The sequence below is a fragment of the Mytilus trossulus genome, chromosome 7 (assembly GCF_036588685.1).
Source record: "Mytilus trossulus isolate FHL-02 chromosome 7, PNRI_Mtr1.1.1.hap1, whole genome shotgun sequence".
In the NCBI taxonomy this organism is placed as follows: domain Eukaryota; kingdom Metazoa; phylum Mollusca; class Bivalvia; order Mytilida; family Mytilidae; genus Mytilus; species Mytilus trossulus.
Window position 1 is genome coordinate 32,132,159 of NC_086379.1, and position 18,209 is coordinate 32,150,367.

At 31.3% G+C, this 18,209-nt stretch overlaps 1 protein-coding gene across 1 annotated transcript in view; it reads right to left on the minus strand.

Moving 5' to 3' along the window:
• Positions 1-12,777: 12,777 nt before the first annotated feature.
• LOC134724951 (DNA-directed RNA polymerase III subunit RPC5-like) overlaps positions 12,778-18,209 on the minus strand; it is a 38,741-nt gene continuing 33,309 nt past the window's right edge. Inside the window, exons 17-18 of the mRNA XM_063588364.1 lie at positions 14,281-14,406; positions 12,778-13,052 (exon numbers count right to left, since the gene is read on the minus strand). Coding sequence (XP_063444434.1) covers positions 12,984-13,052; positions 14,281-14,406 — 195 coding nt within the window. The 3' untranslated portion in view covers positions 12,778-12,983. The remainder of the gene's footprint in view (positions 13,053-14,280; positions 14,407-18,209) is intronic.

Consider the following 18,209-nt stretch of genomic DNA (forward strand, 5'->3'; position numbering starts at 1 on the left):
AATACAAAAGCCTTTTGTATCATAAGGAAATAATTGGGTACATAATTTTAGTATATGTCTTTTGATTGAGGACAACACACTCTGTATATAATATATAATAATAAAAATTATAAATAAATTTTCAGTCCAAAAACCAAATGCGGTAACCTACAAACATAACTGTATTTTAAATAAAAAGTTAATGGCATTTAAATGCAGGCATTGCATCCCATTGACAAATAATGTTATTGACCCCATCACCTATCCATTTTTATTAAACCAATTATGGAGTCTTTGTCAGGCATAAAAATCACAAAACCTGATTTTGGTGGGTATGTATTTGGCCTCCTTCCTTTTTTCAAAACAATTTTGAAAAGTACATTCCTACAGTAAAAATAGTGACGTAGGTGGTATAAAATTGTTCTTTAGATAATAGGTTAAACTAATATTGGCTTTGTAAAATTAATCTCAATAGCAATATTTTAAAATTCGTAAGGGTTCCGCGGAACCCAGTGTCTCGCCTACTTTTGCTGTAACTCCCAGGCTCAACAAAAATGAGGAAAACAATCAATAAAAATATTCCTACTGATACTATCTTTTGATTGTAAGATGCTTCTGTCCAAGTTTGGTATACATTTCAGGATAGTTTATGAATCGAATAGATGTTTTAAAAACTTAAAGTGCAGACTGTATTTTATGTTAACTGGATTTATTTTTTTACAAAATTTACTTCTGGATACTATCTTATGATCATAAACAAGCTTCTGTCCAAGTTTGGTACAAACCCATGATAGTTAAAGAAAGTTGTTAAAATTTTAAAAACTTTAACCACAGATTGAATGTAATGTTTCCCCGCAGAAAAAAACTAAGTCCATTTATAAGCAAAAGACAGAAAAAAAGGAATTTTATTTTTGCAAACTTTACTTCTGGATACTATCTTATGATCATAAACAATCTTCTGTCCAAGTTTGGTAGAAATCCAGTATAGTTTAAGAAAGATATTCAAATTTTAAAAACTTTAACCACAGAGTGAATGTAATGTTTCCCCGCAGAAAAACTAAGTCCATTTATAAGTAAAAAACAGAAAAAATGGAATTTTATTTTTGAAAAATTTACTTCTGGATACTATCTTATGATCATAAACAATCTTCTGTCCAAGTTTGGTAGAAATCTAGTATAGTTTAAGACAGTTATTATATTTTCAAAAACTTTAACCACAGAGTGAATATTTGTGGACGCCGCCGACGACGACGCCGACGACGGAATGTAAGATCGCTTAGTCTCGCTTTTTCGACTAAAGTCGAAGGCTCGACAAAAATGTGAATCATGCCAAACATTCAAGATAACTGACCATGACTGAAGGTCAGGGCAAAAAAAACCTTCATGGAAATGAGAAATGCCAATGCTTAAAAACTTAAATACTAAACACTAAGTGGTTCCCTTTAAACTAACACAAACACAAAAAGAGTAAACCCCTAAACACTAAATGAACACAAACAATCATGCACAAAAATATGAGGCGCCGTTTTACTATTTAATACTTATTTTCTGATATCAAAAAATGATTTTCTGAAATTTTTTGATATCAGGAATTCGATTTCTTGATATCAAGAAATAAAGCATATTTCCTGATATCAAAAATTCGAATTCCTAATATCAAAAATTCATTTCTTGATATCAGGAAATCGAATTTTTGATATCAGAAAATATAAATTATTTTTTGATATCAAGAAATAGATTTTCTGATATCAAAAATTGATTTTGTGATATCAAAAAATCGAATTCCTGATATCAATAAATCATTTTCTGATATCAGAAAATAAGAAATAAATGAATAAATAAAGGCTCCCTGTGCGTCAATAAAAGCATTCAAACTCACCCATGAGCCCAAACATCAGGAAATATGTGAAATGATGTTGCCGGGTATACCTATTACAAATGTATTATGTGCAATGTACCGCTACGCGATATTTGTCATTTTATTTATGGCAAAGGGTCCATTGTTACAAAAAAACAAAATGCTTATACATTTCAAGTTTTATACACATGATTTAGACTTTAAAGTCTCTAGAAAACTTAACAATATTTTAAACTGAGTACAGAATTCGACTCCGATGTCACAACAAGACAATAAATATATTGAAGTTTTTTAAAAATTATTATAAAATATAACACAGTATTTACTTTTGCGTCGAACAATCCCAATCGAAGGAATTAGTCGACCTAAGAATTAACTAAATACTGGAAAATGTTTAACAAAACTTGACTTATCGAAAATAAATATTGATGTGTTCAAGATTAAGATACAATGGCTTGATGATAATATTCAGGTTCAACTGACGTAATACACAATCTTTTCGCCTTATATATCTAATGCAATGCATGTACCTACCTAAATTGAACATACTAATATTCTCAAAACGAATTGTGACTTTTTTTACTGTCGTGTAATACAAATTTGAAAGACAAACGCTTTCAAAATAAAGGTATTTCAGAAATGAAAACGTACATCAAGCCTTCATATTTTTTTCAAAACTTCACAGAAAAGGCTCATATAAAATAAATGTAATTTAAATGATATATAATTGCATTGCATGTATGTTTCATTATGATTTGCTATTTTGATTGGCTAACAGCAATCTCATGTCCTTCTGAAATTAACTTTCATTACACAATGAAATGTAACATTCGTGATGACCCGAGCTCCCACAATAAAGTGCACAAAAAAGTCATTAAATTAAAGAAAAACTTGAACGAAATCGTGTTTTCATTATCCTAGCTAAAAATGTAATTATAAGTATCGAATGCTTCTTTTTGTAATTCGTAAGGTTGTAAAAGCTTTGAACGTGCGCACATTTTTAGAAGGAAGGGCTTCCGCACTGCATACACAATGTACTTCGGTAAACGCGTTTATACCCTAATGAATTTATAAAAAGAGGCATCCAATTCTTAAATGGCCATAGGCGGATCTAGAGGGCCCGGTCACACATATCATGGCAAACATTTGGTTGATTATATAGTAAATCATTGAAGCATTACTGTAGTGGGTCCTTTTTATGGCAGTCAGTGGTTCCCCTATTTTAAAACGTTCTCAATCCGCCACTGAAGGTGCAGTATAATAGATGCTACTAGTCTTTAAAAAAATGTCACGTATATAGACGAATTATTTAAAAAAAAACAAGAATTTTTTGTTGCTATTGGCTTTGAGCTATTTGTAAGTAACATACGTAAGTAACTGAGAATGCTTTCACATCTGTATTTTCCTTCTTCTTGGTACTGTTATACTGCCACGTCCGGTCTGTTTTTTTTGTTCTTTGTATCGATCTGATGAATTAAGACCATTTCAACTGATTTTTATATATACAAAAGAAGATGTGGTAGGATTGCCGAAGACAACTCTCCACAAGAGATCAAATAACACAGCAATTTTAAACAACTATATACTGCTATACCACTGTCCCAGGTTAGGGGGAGGGTTGGGATCCCGCTAACATGTTTAACCCCGCCACATTATTTAAGTATGTGCCTGAGCAAAGTCAGGAGCCTGTGATTCAGTGGTTGTTGTTTGTTTATGTGTTACATTTTTTTTTTTCGTTCATTTTTTTTCGTTCATTTTTTTTTTATGTAAATAAGGCCGTTAGTTTTCTCATTTGAATTGTTTTACATTGTCTTATCTAGGCCTTTTATAGCTGACTATGCGGTATGGGCTTTGCTCATTGTTGAAGGCCGTACGGTGACCTATAGTTGTTAATGTCTGTGTCATTTTGGTCTCTGGTGGACAGTTAAATCTCATTGACAAGCATGCCACATCTTCTTTTTTTTTTTATATATATATAGGTCACTGTACAGCCTTCAACAATGAGCAAGGCCCATTCTGCATATGCAGCTATAAAAGGCCCCGAAAAGACAATGTAAAACAATTTAAACGAGAAAACTAACGGCCTAATTTATGTATAAAAAAATGAACGAAAAACAAATACATGTATGTTACACATACACAAACGACAGCCACTGAATTACAAACTCCTGCCTTAGGACAGGCACATACATACAGAATGGTGGTGGTGTTGAATATGTTAGTGGGATCCCAACCCTCCCCTAACCTAGGACAGGGGTGTAACAGTACACCATAACATCAACCTATAAAAAAGTTGAAAAAGGCTTAACTCATCAGATGAATACAACTACAAATACTACACAGAGTGAACGTGACCGGATACTTCTATATCCAATCAACAAAAAGACAATATTATTCATACTTTTCAGTTTGCTTTGAATTTACTGATAACAAAATCAATATCAATACCAATAAAAACATATATTTTTTGTTCTTACAGTATGTTGTGACAAAACACTACTGTCCCAGGCCGCAACATTCTTTAGGTGTTTGTCCCACGTAACAATAAAATTGAGAATGGAAAGCTTGTAAGGATGTATAATTGTTGTTGGTTCGTGTCTGCATACCTGCCAACTTTTCAAAATGCCCATGGGGGTTGTGTGTGCAAGATGGTTGACATAGTCCCAAAAATACCTTCAAGGGGGCATGCAAATTCATTTTAATGTTGTTTTTTTTTAACTTCTTTATACTTTTATAAGCCTACAATCATTGTAAAATTAATTGTTTTATTTAAATTGTGGACAAAATTGCTCTTTCAAAACTTCAATTTGGGAGCCTCCATGGGGGAAATCCCGCGCAAATATTGACAGTTGGCAGGTATGTGTAAGTCATATTTGTTTTTCGTAATATTTTTTTTTGTTATAAATTAATAAGCCGTTTTTTTTTTCGGGACCTTTTATAGCCGACTTTACGGTATTGGGTTTCTCATTATTGAAGTCCGAACGATTGCCTATAATTTTTATATCTACTTCATTTGTACCGGCTTTTGTGGATAGTTGTCTCAATGGCAATTATTTATTATTTAGTCTAGGTATGAATTATGTATGGAATGACTAAGAGAACACTAATGTGGCATTTGAATATATAAAATGTCGTATAAATGATAAATATTACCAGAACTGGTTTACTACTTTGAACGGTTGTGAAAAATTGTGTTTATATAGAAAATTGAAAAATGAGTTTTGTTTAGAAGATTACTTAAATTATGATTTTAATAGTAATATACTGACCAGACTGCGTAGTGGAACATTAAAACTAAATATTGAAGTTGGTCGTTTTGACAATATTGTAAGAGAAAATCGTATATGTATATGCTGTCATATGAATTGTATTGAAAACGAGTACCATTTTGTTCTAGTATGTCCTGCCTTTAGATCATTGAGACTACAGTTTTTACCAAAATATTATTGTTCATGGCCAACTAATAGAAAGCTGTTAGTTCTTTTACAGGCTAGCTCAAATAGTCTAACTAAACAATTGTGTAAATTTCTTAATGCGGCATGGAAGTTAAGATCACAAATAATCATTGCATAACAGTTGTAATTATGTGCTTATTATGACCATATTGTGTTGTTCTCTGTTTGTTTACTGTCATTATTGTAATTGTATATTATGTTATTTTGCTATAGCATTATGTTTGCTTCTGCAATAAAATATATTCATTCATTCATTCAAAAATAATAGCACATCTCCTGATTTTTATATACTTAACAGAACTTATTGACTTACTAAATTCGCAACATCATCAACTTGAAAAAACTTAAAAAACAATATTACCAAATACTTGGGCTTAAATTCACAAAAACCTAGTTGAACAAATCTGTTTAAGAGGAAACCAAATAATTGCTTATAAAAGAAACCGGAACGTATGATTGCTTTTCAATAAAGAAATATGATTGTTGACTATAAACCTAAAAATGATTAATATGTGAGATACACAAACATACAAAACTTCTTATGTTAGTGCTCATGGGTGAGCTTCGAAGCTTTAATTGACACACAGGGGGCAATCATTGATATTTTTCTTATTTTCTGATATCAAAAAATCATTTCTTGATATCAGAAAATGTATTTCTTGATATCAAATAATCGTCAGTATTATTTGATATCAGAAAATCTATTTCTTGATATCAGAAAATGGATTTCTTGATATCAAAAAATGATTTTCTGATATCAAAAAATCGAATTATTGATATCAAGAAATAAAGATTATTTTCTGAAATCAAGAAATCGAATTCCTGATATCAAAAAATAGATTTTTTGATATCAGAAAATTGAATTCCTGATATCAAGAAATATATTTTGATGTCAAAAAATATTTTCTGATATCAGAAATTCAATTTTTTGATATCAGAAATTCAATTTTTTGATATCAAGAAATATTTTTTGATATCAGAAAATAAGGAATAAATAGTAAAACGGCGCCTCATACAAAAAGAAACAAAAAGATGTTACTAGTAAATAAAAATAAAATTGAGAATGGAAATGGGGAATGTGCCAAAGAGAAAACAACCCGACCATAGAGCAGAAAACAGCAGAAGGTCACCAACAGGTCTTCAATGCAACGATAAATTCCCGCACCCGGAGGCGTCCTAGAACGTTTTCGTGATTAATTGATTGTTCATCACCATTTTTTCATCATATGCTGTTAGATAGACGTGTTTATATCAAGCCTCTAAACACTATCCAGTTAAGATTATCTTCTAACTTTTTATTACCGAAATTACGATTATCATTTGTTCGAGTTACGTTTATCACTTCGATTTTTTAGACTACACTTTTTTAAGCGCCAAGGCAATTATAGTGCACCGTTACGATTAAAATATGCAATGGTATAGACAAACCTTGCAGCTGAGTAACTTGTGACAACAACGGACTACATTTGAGAACAAGAGGCTCTCAAGAGCCTAAATCGCTCACCTTAATTTTTTTGGTTAAATCTCTCATCAATGATTATTTTGGCTTTTCAATTTATTTAAATGTTCTTTGAATCGTCCTATTTTTTTCAAAAGCAAAAAAAAAATCATTTTCTCCTATGTTCTATTTTAGCCATAGGAGCTATGTTTCTTGACATACAAGGAAATAAAATATAAAATTTATACTAGATACTCTGAAACTCATTTAGCCTAAATTTGGCTGAAATTGATACAACAGTTTCAAAGGAGAAGATTTTTTAAAGTAAGTCAACATGATGAACAAATTGTGAAAAAAGTCTTTAAAGGGCAATAACTCCTTAAGGGGTCAATTTATTTGTAGATCTTACTTTGCTTAACATGTTTGCTATTAACAGTTTATCTGTATCTATAATAATATTCAAGATAATAACCAAAAACTGCAAAATTTCTTTAAAATCATCAATTCAGGGGCATTATACCTGAAAAACCAGTAACCCAATTCGGCTGAAAATTTCAGGACAGGTAGACCATGACCTAATATATACTTTAACTTCTTGTCTTATTTGCTCTAAATGCTGGAGTTTTTGAGATATAAGCCAAAAACTGCATTTTACCCTGTGTTCTATTTTTAGCCATGACAGCCATGTTTTTTTGACCAAATAGAAAATAAAACACAAACTTTATGTTATACACCCTACTGCTCATTCAGTTGAAGTTTGGTTGAATTTGGTTGAGTAGTTATAGAGGAGAAGATTTTTTAAAGTTAGCAAATATGATGAACAAATTTTGAAAAATTGTCATTAAAGGACAATAACCCCTTAAGGGGTCAATTGACAATTTTGGTCATATTAACTTATTTGTAGATCTTTCTTTGCTGATCATTTTTGCTTTGCTGTTTACAGTTTATCTTTATCTATAATAATATTCAAGATAATGACCAAAAACTGCAAAATTTCCTTAAAATTACCAATTAAGTGGCAGCAACCCAACAATGGGTTGTTTGATTCATCTGAAAATTTCAGGGCTGATAGATCTTGACCTAATGAACATTTTTACCTCTGTCAGATTTGCTCTAAATGCTTTCGTTTTTGAGATGTAAGCCAAAAACTGCATTTGAACCCTATGTTCTATTTTAAGTAACGGCGGCCATGTTTTTTGACGGATCAAAAATCGAAGCACAAACTTTGTGCAGGATAATCTAAGGAACAATCTTGCTAAGTTTCATCCAATTCCATTCAGTAGCTTCAGAGGAGAAGATGTTTGAAAAATTGTTAACGAGGACGGATGCCAAGTGATGAGAAAAGCTCACATTTCCTTTTAGGAAAGGTGAGCTAAAAATGACTGAAAAGATTTTACCTATTTTAGCCATCGCCATATTGGGATGGTCGTAATTCCAGTTACGATTATTTTTTTTAAAACCAGTGATAGTATGTCCTTATCTCTAACAAAGTTTTAGGAAATTCTTTTGTGTGATTTCAGAGGAGTTGCGAGTACAAGAACAGGACTGACCGACAAACTCACTGAAGAACTGGGGAGACGGACAGACAGACAGACCACTGGTCACAACATTATAGCCTACAGAACTTTAAAGTTCCGTAGGGTATACTCAGATTTTACATTGCTTATACATCTGCATAGAAAGACCATTCGTTAACCACTATTGGTTCCCCCCAACTGACCTAATCACAAAAAAATGCTAAGCAAACTAAACAACTAAGCCAAAAAATCCGTCAATTATAGACTGTTGGAGTGGAGCCACTGTATATCTCCATGTAAATTATGTGCAAATGCTAATTCAATTGCATACAAACTATCATTGTCCTACTACTAATAATGGTTCTCCACAAAGTCACCTCATCAATAACTAATATGTTGTAGACACTGCATGCTAGCTGGAATTGACACGGGGAAACAACACGACATAGTCTACGGCTTTTTTAACTTCGTCAAACAAACCAACTAACAAGTCTTTTGTGTTGCATACCACAAGAATGTACATATTTAATAAATATCTCTGTTTTAATGGTAGTCAAAATATTTAATAAATAAGATATCAGATCTGTTCAAAATATATAGTGACAAAAACATATGTATTATCCATGAGATGATAATCATGTATGCATGTCTGATCAAAGTTTCTCTACATTTATTTTGATTTTCTAGAAAATAGCCCAAAACACACTGAATTAGAAAAAAACAAATATCATTTCAGAGCTATGTTTCTCAAAGGACAGTTACAAACAAGTGAAAAAAGATAAGGATTCTTAGAGTCTTTTCTCCATCTATTATTGTTTTCCAGGTTTAAACCAATCAAAGTGCTTGTTAGCACTGTAAGTTCATTGCTTTAAATTTGCAATGTGATCTTAAAATCGGACATGCAATTACAATTGAAAATATTTAGGAATATGATGAATTTGAGTTAGCTTCTTATGTCCATAAAAACCTTTTTTATAGAACAGATATATTTATGATACACCATGATCACAAATTCGTAACTTGAATATCTAAGTATGTCTATTTAGCCAATTGCTTGATAATAGGCATGATGGAGAGTTGTCTCATTGGCACATTAGTCCAGTCAATCTAGCATAAATTTGACCCTAACCCGAAAGTAATTGCAACAGAAGATTTTTAAGTCTTAATCTTTAGCATTATACTCCAAATATACACCGGAAAAAGTCCCATAAAATCTAACTTGAGGAAGACTAAAAATATCACAATTTAAAATTCCTATGGAGATTTGCATTGAAAAGGGAGATCACTCTTGCAAAAAAAGGCAGAAATATCAATAAAAATTGATACAAAATTATAACTTTACCACTCCTATTCATCAGAATGTATTGATTCTTGATTTTTTTAGTGGTCTTTAAAGTATAACAAACAACTCTAAAGGTGTTTTCATATATTTTATCGAGCTATGATTTAGAATTTGTAATTCAGTAGTTGACCATTTATTGAATTTTCCCACATGTTAAAGGTAAAGAACCTCAAATTTAATAAAATAATTAAGCATTTATTCATCTTTTTGTGGTTTATAGTTTCTTTAGATAAATAAGTTGGTGAAAAAATATAATATACAGATATAAACAATACCAAATTTTCACATTATTTTTTCCAAATGGTTACAAAGCTTCAAATTTGCAATTTCTTTAATATAAAATGCATGAAAAAAATAGAAATACCCATAACACTTCGGTTTTGAACATTTCATGAGCAGAAAATTATATAATTTAGTCAAATACAAACTTATAACCCCATCAAAGTATCATACTTTACAAAAAATTCAAGGAAAACAACCAAAAGCTGACCAAAAAAGACTCATTTTTGCAAGAGTTTTTTTTAACTATAATGTGACCTATAGTTGTTTACATTTTTGTCCTTATGTTTTTGGTGTATAACTATTTCATTGTAAATCATACCACATATCCTTATTAATATATATATAGAGAATATCATATGGCTTTTTTCAATATCGCATCCGTATCAACCCGAGACACCAATATAATCCCAAGAGCTCTGCTCGAGGGATTATATTGGTTGAGGGTTGATATGGTGTGTGATATTGAAAAAGCCATTTCATATACACTTTATTATATACATATACCTTAAGTAGATGTTTTTATGTAACATGGCGTCATACAGATAAGGAGGTTTGAAATGACGTAATATAGATTAGGGCTTTGAAAAAGCCTTTGCAACAGTGACTGCAATCGATGACATGACGTCATTCAGAATAAAGGTGTGATAAAGCTTTTGTAACCGTGCTGATATCGATATATATGGCTGATACAGTAAGCTTGCCAATGACTGTATTACACATACCATTTATCCGTATTTACTACTAAGTGTCACAGATAATAAATAAAAGACTTGTTTTTTTTTCAAGTTAGTAATCTTACTACATAAATTTATTGCTGATTAGTAAGCTATTGTAACATGTTCTATCTATTGCATCTTTAAAAGGGGTTTCCATGTTCATATGACATGTTATTTTTTCATCAGGTTTAAGGATTGGGTAGTAGAAGTGGCATTAAATGTTTACAACTTGCATTATCCCCATTTAGCAGCCTTGTTAAGCATCATTATAGACAATGAATAGTGAGTAGAAGGGCATTAAATGTTTACGACTTGCATTATCCCCATTTAGCAGCCTTGTAAAGCATCATTATAGACAAGGTTTGGGTAGTAGAAGGGCATTAAATGTTTACAACTTGCATTATCCCCATTTAGCAGCCTTGTAAAGCATCATTATAGACAATGAATGGGTAGTAGAAGTGGCATTAAATGTTTACAACTTGCATTATCCCCATTTAGCAGCCTTGTAAAGCATCATTATAGACAATGAATGGGTTGTAGAAGTGGCATTAAATGTTTACAACTTGCATTATCCCCATTTAGCAGCCTTGTAAAGCATCATGATAGACAATGAATGGTTAGTAATAGGGCATTAAATGTTTACAACTTGCATTATCCCCATTTAGCATCCTTGTAAAGCATCATTATAGACAATGAATGGGTAGTAGAAGTGGCATTAAATGTTTACAACTTGCATTATTCCCATTTAGCAGCCTTGTAAAGCATCATTATAGACAATGAATAGTGAGTAGAAGGGCATTAAATGTTTACGACTTGCATTATCCCCATTTAGCAGCCTTGTAAAGCATCATTATAGACAAGGTTTGGGTAGTAGAAGGGCATTAAATGTTTACAACTTGCATTATCCCCATTTAGCAGCCTTGTAAAGCATCATTATAGACAATGAATGGGTAGTAGAAGTGGCATTAAATGTTTACAACTTGCATTATCCCCATTTAGCAGCCTTGTAAAGCATCATGATAGACAATGAATGGTTAGTAATAGGGCATTAAATGTTTACAACTTGCATTATCCCCAATTTGGCATCCTTGTAAAGCATCATTATAGACAAGGATTGGGTAGAAGAAGTGGCATTAAATGTTTACAACTTGCAGTATCCCCATTTAGCAGCCTTGTTGAGCATCATTATAGACAATGAATGGTTAGTAGAAGGGGCATTAAATGTTTACAACTTGCATTATCCCCATTTAGCAGCCTTGTAAAGCATCATTATAGACAAGGATTGGGTAGTAGAAGTGGCATTAAATGTTTACAACTTACATTATCCCCATTTAGCAGCTTTGTAAAGCATCATTATAGACAAGGATTGGGTAGTAGAAGTGGCATTAAATGTTTACAACTTGCATTATCCCCATTTAGCAGCTTTGTAAAGCATCATTATAGACAAGAATTGGGTAGTAGAAGTGGCATTACATGTTTACAACTTGCATTATCCCCATTTAGCAGCTTTGTAAAGCATCATTATAGACAAGGATTGGGTAGTAGAAGAGGCATTAAATGTTTACAATTTGCATTATCCCCATTTAGCAGCTTTGTAAAGCATCATTATAGACAAGGATTGGGTAGAAGAAGTGGCAATAAATGTTTACAACTTGCATTATCCCCATTTAGCAGCTTTGTAAAGCATCATTATAGACAAGGTTTGGGTAGAAGAAGTGGCAATAAATGTTTACAACTTGCATTATCCCCATTTAGCAGCCTTGTAAAGCATCATTATAGACAAGGTTTGGGTAGTAGAAGTGGCATTAAATGTTTACAACTTGCATTATCCCCATTTAGCAGCCTTGTAAAGCATCATTATAGACAATGAATGGTTAGTAGAAGGGGCATTAAATGTTTACAACTTGCATTATCCCCATTTAGCATCCTAGTAAAGCATCATTATAGACAATGAAATGTTGGTGAAGGGTAAAGTTTGTGAAAATTGTCTTCCCCAAAAGAGAAAAATTTAATTTCTGCATCTAAGTTAGTCTCGTCTATCTTCAGTTTTCCAAAGACTTTTGATTACACCTTGGTTTTTCTATTATTAATTATCCAAGCATATAAATCATATCAGTGTAGCACAGAACTTTGTATACTTGTGGTGTATACAATTGACAGCAATAAATCTCAAACTAATGAAAATACACATAAATATGATTTTTTTAATTATTTTTTATGAAAAAATATTGCTTGCCAATTAAATGGATTTTAGTCTTTTTCAGAATGATTTAATGTAAGTTCAATCAAAGCATTGGTAAGTCATGAACAGCAAACTTTTGACCAAAACTTTTCCATTAAACAGTCAGTAATTATCATGTTTGCATAAATTACACTTTATTCCTATTCCAATGACGTCATGAGTCTGGTATTAGTGTTCCTTTTAAATACCATGTAACACCCTTGCCTTTATTGACACAATAATCCTGAAAAACAAAAACAAAATAGAAACAAATGTCTCTTCATACCAATTCATGCTTATTACAAATAATGAACAAGTTTTCATGTTGTATCAATACATGTACATGATGTATGACAGGTTACTTGACATAATTATCCTATTAATGATAAACACAGGTTATTCAAATGCATCAGTTACCATAACTGATCCTTGAGACTCTCATATCAATCCACAGACAATGGTCTCATATTGGGTTCAGGGATAATATCAAAACATTCAAAACAATAACATAATCTATAAGTTTACCATTTCCAGCAAACAATTTTAAAACATAATCAAAGTGCTTGTTAGCACAGAAAGGTGATTATTGATTTAATTTATCAGTTGGAAGTCAAATTAAATGTTGCATTGTATAAAGCATTGGTTTTAGTTGATTCTATTAAAATTCTGAACAAAGGGAGATAACTCAAAATTTTAAAGATGACAAACATATATTAGATTCCTCCACCTTTCCAAAAGTTATGTACTTTTCTTGACAAGTGTAACCTCATTTTTTAACTTGAATATCTAAAAGCCTGGAAAGAATTATGCATAAGATATATAGAATGTAATGATAAATGTGCTTTATTTTGTGCAACCTTGGAATATTTAAATATCCAGTCAGGTCCATAGGGTTTGATTTCATTTCATGCAATCTTTAGCCCAAAAACACATACCGATACATCATCTTGATTTACCAGCTTAAATCCTGTTCAAAGTATCAGAAAATAAAAAGTACCGGTAGGTATCTGTCTGAACCTTGGTGTCATAAGAAAACTTCATTTTATACACAAAAGCAAAAGTTATCAATTTTGCAAAAAAGTATCACAATCACCTTTTTTTTTCAAAACAAATATCCTTCTTTTGAAAGGTTACCACATTGTACCTAGAGAAAATTAATGTTGAGTAACCGTTTCTACCCATAACAGACCCATAAAGAATGTTTAAAAACAGTTAAGTTATTTCTAAAATGACAAAAACCTTATAGAAAGGAGTTTATCAACAATTTTATGACTTAATTTTCTTGTAAATCATGTTAGCAGATGATTTTTGTTGGGTTACCCTCTATCTATTATAGTTTTCAAGATAATTGCAAACAAAAATGTCAAAAATGAGTAAAAGTTGTTGTTTAAATGCAATAATCTTATATAAATTGGATCATAAGTATTAGTCCTGTTGACTTATTTGTAGATCTTGTGTACTTTCATACTTACACTTAATAATAGTTTTGCATCATTCTCTGATAAATCTATATCTGTTTCCTCTTTAACTTTTTTAATGAAATTTTTCCGTGTTGTCTTGTAAGATATTGTAAACATTGACAGGAGAACTTTTCTAACCTGAAATAAAAGAAATTGTTAAAGTGAACATGTCTATATTTGAGATAGAGCTCAGCCACCTCCAGTCAGAATTGGAACATCAAGTTTGATGCCATATGTAAACAATGCTATGCTATCTGCACATTACAGAACCCTTATATATGTTTTATTCTCTGGACCACAAAACTATGTCTTTATTTTTTTCAAATCTGTTTCCCTTTCAAAAGTCATGTCTTATGTGTTGTACACTGGTGCGCCTGTCAGATGCAGAACGTATAGATAAGGTAAAAGGTAACAGGTGAATATTCTATTGGTATCGGTATCAGACTCGACCCGTAACTGCTTAATTATTGGCAATATCAATTATGTGTAGAACAAGAGGGCCTGGAGTGGTGTAATTTTTAATCTACACATTTGTACTATATTAGTTATATATAAAGTTGAATTCTTTGATTCGCCATTTTTACGTGATGACGGCTGACAAATTGGACCTCGTTATTTTAGTATTATAGATACTGCACTCGTTCTAGAGCAGTCAAAATGCGTTGACAGTATATTTCTATGTCATATACAGTCACTGACCTGATATCACTTTTCCTCATGAATATTTAAATAGAAATTGCTGAAATTATAATTAATTATTCATACAACCTATTCAACCTGTTCTTGTTTCCAATGTATAGCGGCAATAAGTGAAATTAGGCATTAAGCTTAAATCCTAGGCAATAAGCTAACGCCTAGGCATTAAGTTATTGCCTGAAATTTTCAGGCATTAGGCTTATTTCCTGAAATCTAATGATGATTATTCATCCTATTGCCGAACGAAACTTTAGGCAATAAGAAAACTCTCAAATTTATGTATATTTAGTGATTTATTCTTGATAAAAAGTCGTTTCTTTATAATTTCAATTATTACATGTTTAAATATACATTCATTTGACAGAGCTTTAAATTTAGTAAGTTTATTTAGCATGTTTAGTAATTTTAACAATTAAACTAGAGGCTCTAAAGAGCCTGTGTCACTCACCTTGGTATATATGAATTAAACAAAGGAAGCAGACAGTTCATGACAAAATTGTGTTTAGGTGATTGTGATGTGTTTGTACATCTTACTTTACTGAACATTCTTGCTGCTTACAATTATCTCTATCTATAATGAACTTGTCCATGTAGTTTCAGTGGAAAATGTTAGTAAAAATTTACAAATTTTATGAAAAATTGATAAAAATTGATTATATAGGACAATAACTTCTTAGGGGGTCAATTGACCGTTTTGGTCATTTTGACTTATTTTTGAGTCTTAAATTGCTGTACATTATTGCTGTTTACAGTTTATCTCTATCTATAATAATATTCAAGATAATAACTCAAAACAGCAAAATTTCCTTAAAATGACCAATTTAGGGGCAGCAACCTAACAACGAGTTGCCCCAATCATCTACAAATATCATAGCAGATAGATCTTGACCAGATGAAAAATTTAACCCATGTCAGATTTGCTCTAAATGCTTTGGTTTTTGAGTTATTAGCCAAAAAGTGCATTTTACCCCTATGTTCTATTTTTAGCCGTAGCGGCCATCTTGGTTGGTTGGCCCGGTCACAAAACACAATTTTTAAACTAAATAGCCTAATAATGATTCTGGCTTTATTTGGTAAAATTTGGACCAGTAGTTTCAGAGGAGAAGATTTTTGTAAAAGTTAACTAAGATTTACGAAAAATGGTTAAAAATTGACTATAAAGGGCAATAACTCCTAAAGGGGTCAACTGACCATTTTGGTCATGTTGACTTATTTGTAAATCTTACTTTGCTGTACATTATTGCTGTCTACAGTTTATCTCCATCTATAATAATATTCAAGAAAATAACCAAAAACAGTAAAATTTCCTTAAAATTACCAATTTAGGGGCAGCAACCCAACAATGGGTTGTCTGATTCATCTGAAAATTTCAGGGCAGATAGATCTTGACCTGATAAACAAATCAACCCATGTCAGATTTGCTCTAAATGCTTTGGTTTTTGAGTTATAGGCCAAAAACTGCATTTTACCCCTATGTTCTATTTTTAGCCGTAGCGGCTATCTTGGTTGGTTGGCCCGGTCACAAAACACAATTTTTAAACTAGATAGCCTAATAATGATTCTGGCTTTATTTGGTAAAATTTGGCCCAGAAGTTTTAGAGGAGAAGATTTTTGTAAAAGTTAACTAAGATTTACGAAAAATGGTTAAAAATTGACTATAAAGGGCAATAACTCCTAAAGGGGTCAACTGACCATTTTGGTCATGTTGACTTATTTGTAAATCTTACTTTGTTGAACATTATTGCTGTTTACAGTTTATCTCCATCTATAATAAATTATAATGTTCTAGATAATAACCAAAAACAGTAAAATTTCCTTAAAATTACCAATTTAGGGGCAGCAACCCAACAATGGGTTGTCTGATTCATCTGAAAATTTCAGGGCAGATAGATCTTGACCTGATAAACAATTTTACCTCTTGTCAGATTTGCTCTAAATGCTTTGGTTTTTGAGTTATAAGCCAAAAACTGCATTTTATCCCTATGTTCTATTTTTAGCCATGTGGCCATCTTGGTTGGTTGGCCGGGTAAAAAAACACAAATTTTAAACTAGATACATCAATGATGATTGTGGCCAAGTTTGGTTTAATTTGGCCCAGTAGTTTCAGAGGAGAAGATTTTTGTAAAAGTTACTGCCGGACGACCGACGCCAAGTGATGAGAAAAGCTCACTGAATTAAATCATACTTTTTTCATGTTTTTGTGAAAGTGATTGTATCCAATTAAAAAATGCTAAGAGCTGGTTTAAATTGGTCAAAAGTAGAAAAATTAAGATATTGTTTTTTTGCTCACACCAATCTTTTTTTTTTCCATTTAATATTAAGTAAATTTTCTTTTTTATTATAACAAAGTGATTTTAATACAAATTTCTATCAAGTTTTCATATATATCTTTAAATTATTTCATTTGATATTAAGTAAATTTTCTTAAATTATTAAAATTTTTAATAAATTAACAAAAATGATGCGTTTAAATATAAATAACATATTTTATTAGTAATTTTATTTTGGGTCTGTTGCGGACAGTTGTGTCATCCGCATTCATATCATATCTTCTTTATTTATATTTTGGATGAAACTGGGTCTGTAGTGTTCCAGTTCGCTCCTATTTAAACAAATGTTAATTGCAGTGATAAAATAGTTAGAGTATTCAGTATTTATATGAAAGATGCACGAGATTTGCCTTTGAACTTTTAAGTATTAAACCCTGACACTTCAAATCACCTCCCTCCAGTCAGGGGTACTACTTATACAAGTTATTTTTATTTACTTGAAGAAGTAAAAAAAAATATACATATATAAGTAAATAAATAATGTTTGAATAATCTCCCCTTAATTTTCTCAAAAAATTTACTTGCATAAGTAAATTTTTCTTACAATCTCACAAAAGTCCTCAAGTTTTGAAATGTAAATTCATGCCTTTAATGATTTTTCCCAGATTTGCTCAATATTTTTATTAAAGTATAAATGTACAATTATAATATCAAAATAATTTATTACACTTTAATCTAAAACTAATAATTATTTTCTATCAATTAATTGTTTTATTAAATTTAAGTTGTTGGTTAAATTCAATACAGTATTTCTTTTTTTCATTTGTTATTTTCTTTTATGCCAATGCTAAGGACAGCGGTTGTGACATCCTAGCTAAGATAAAGCTTCGATGTGCATTCTGAGACATGTTGTAAGTCGATATTAACTTTATCCTAATTTCCTTAGAATATCTTATAGGACCGATCTTTGGACAG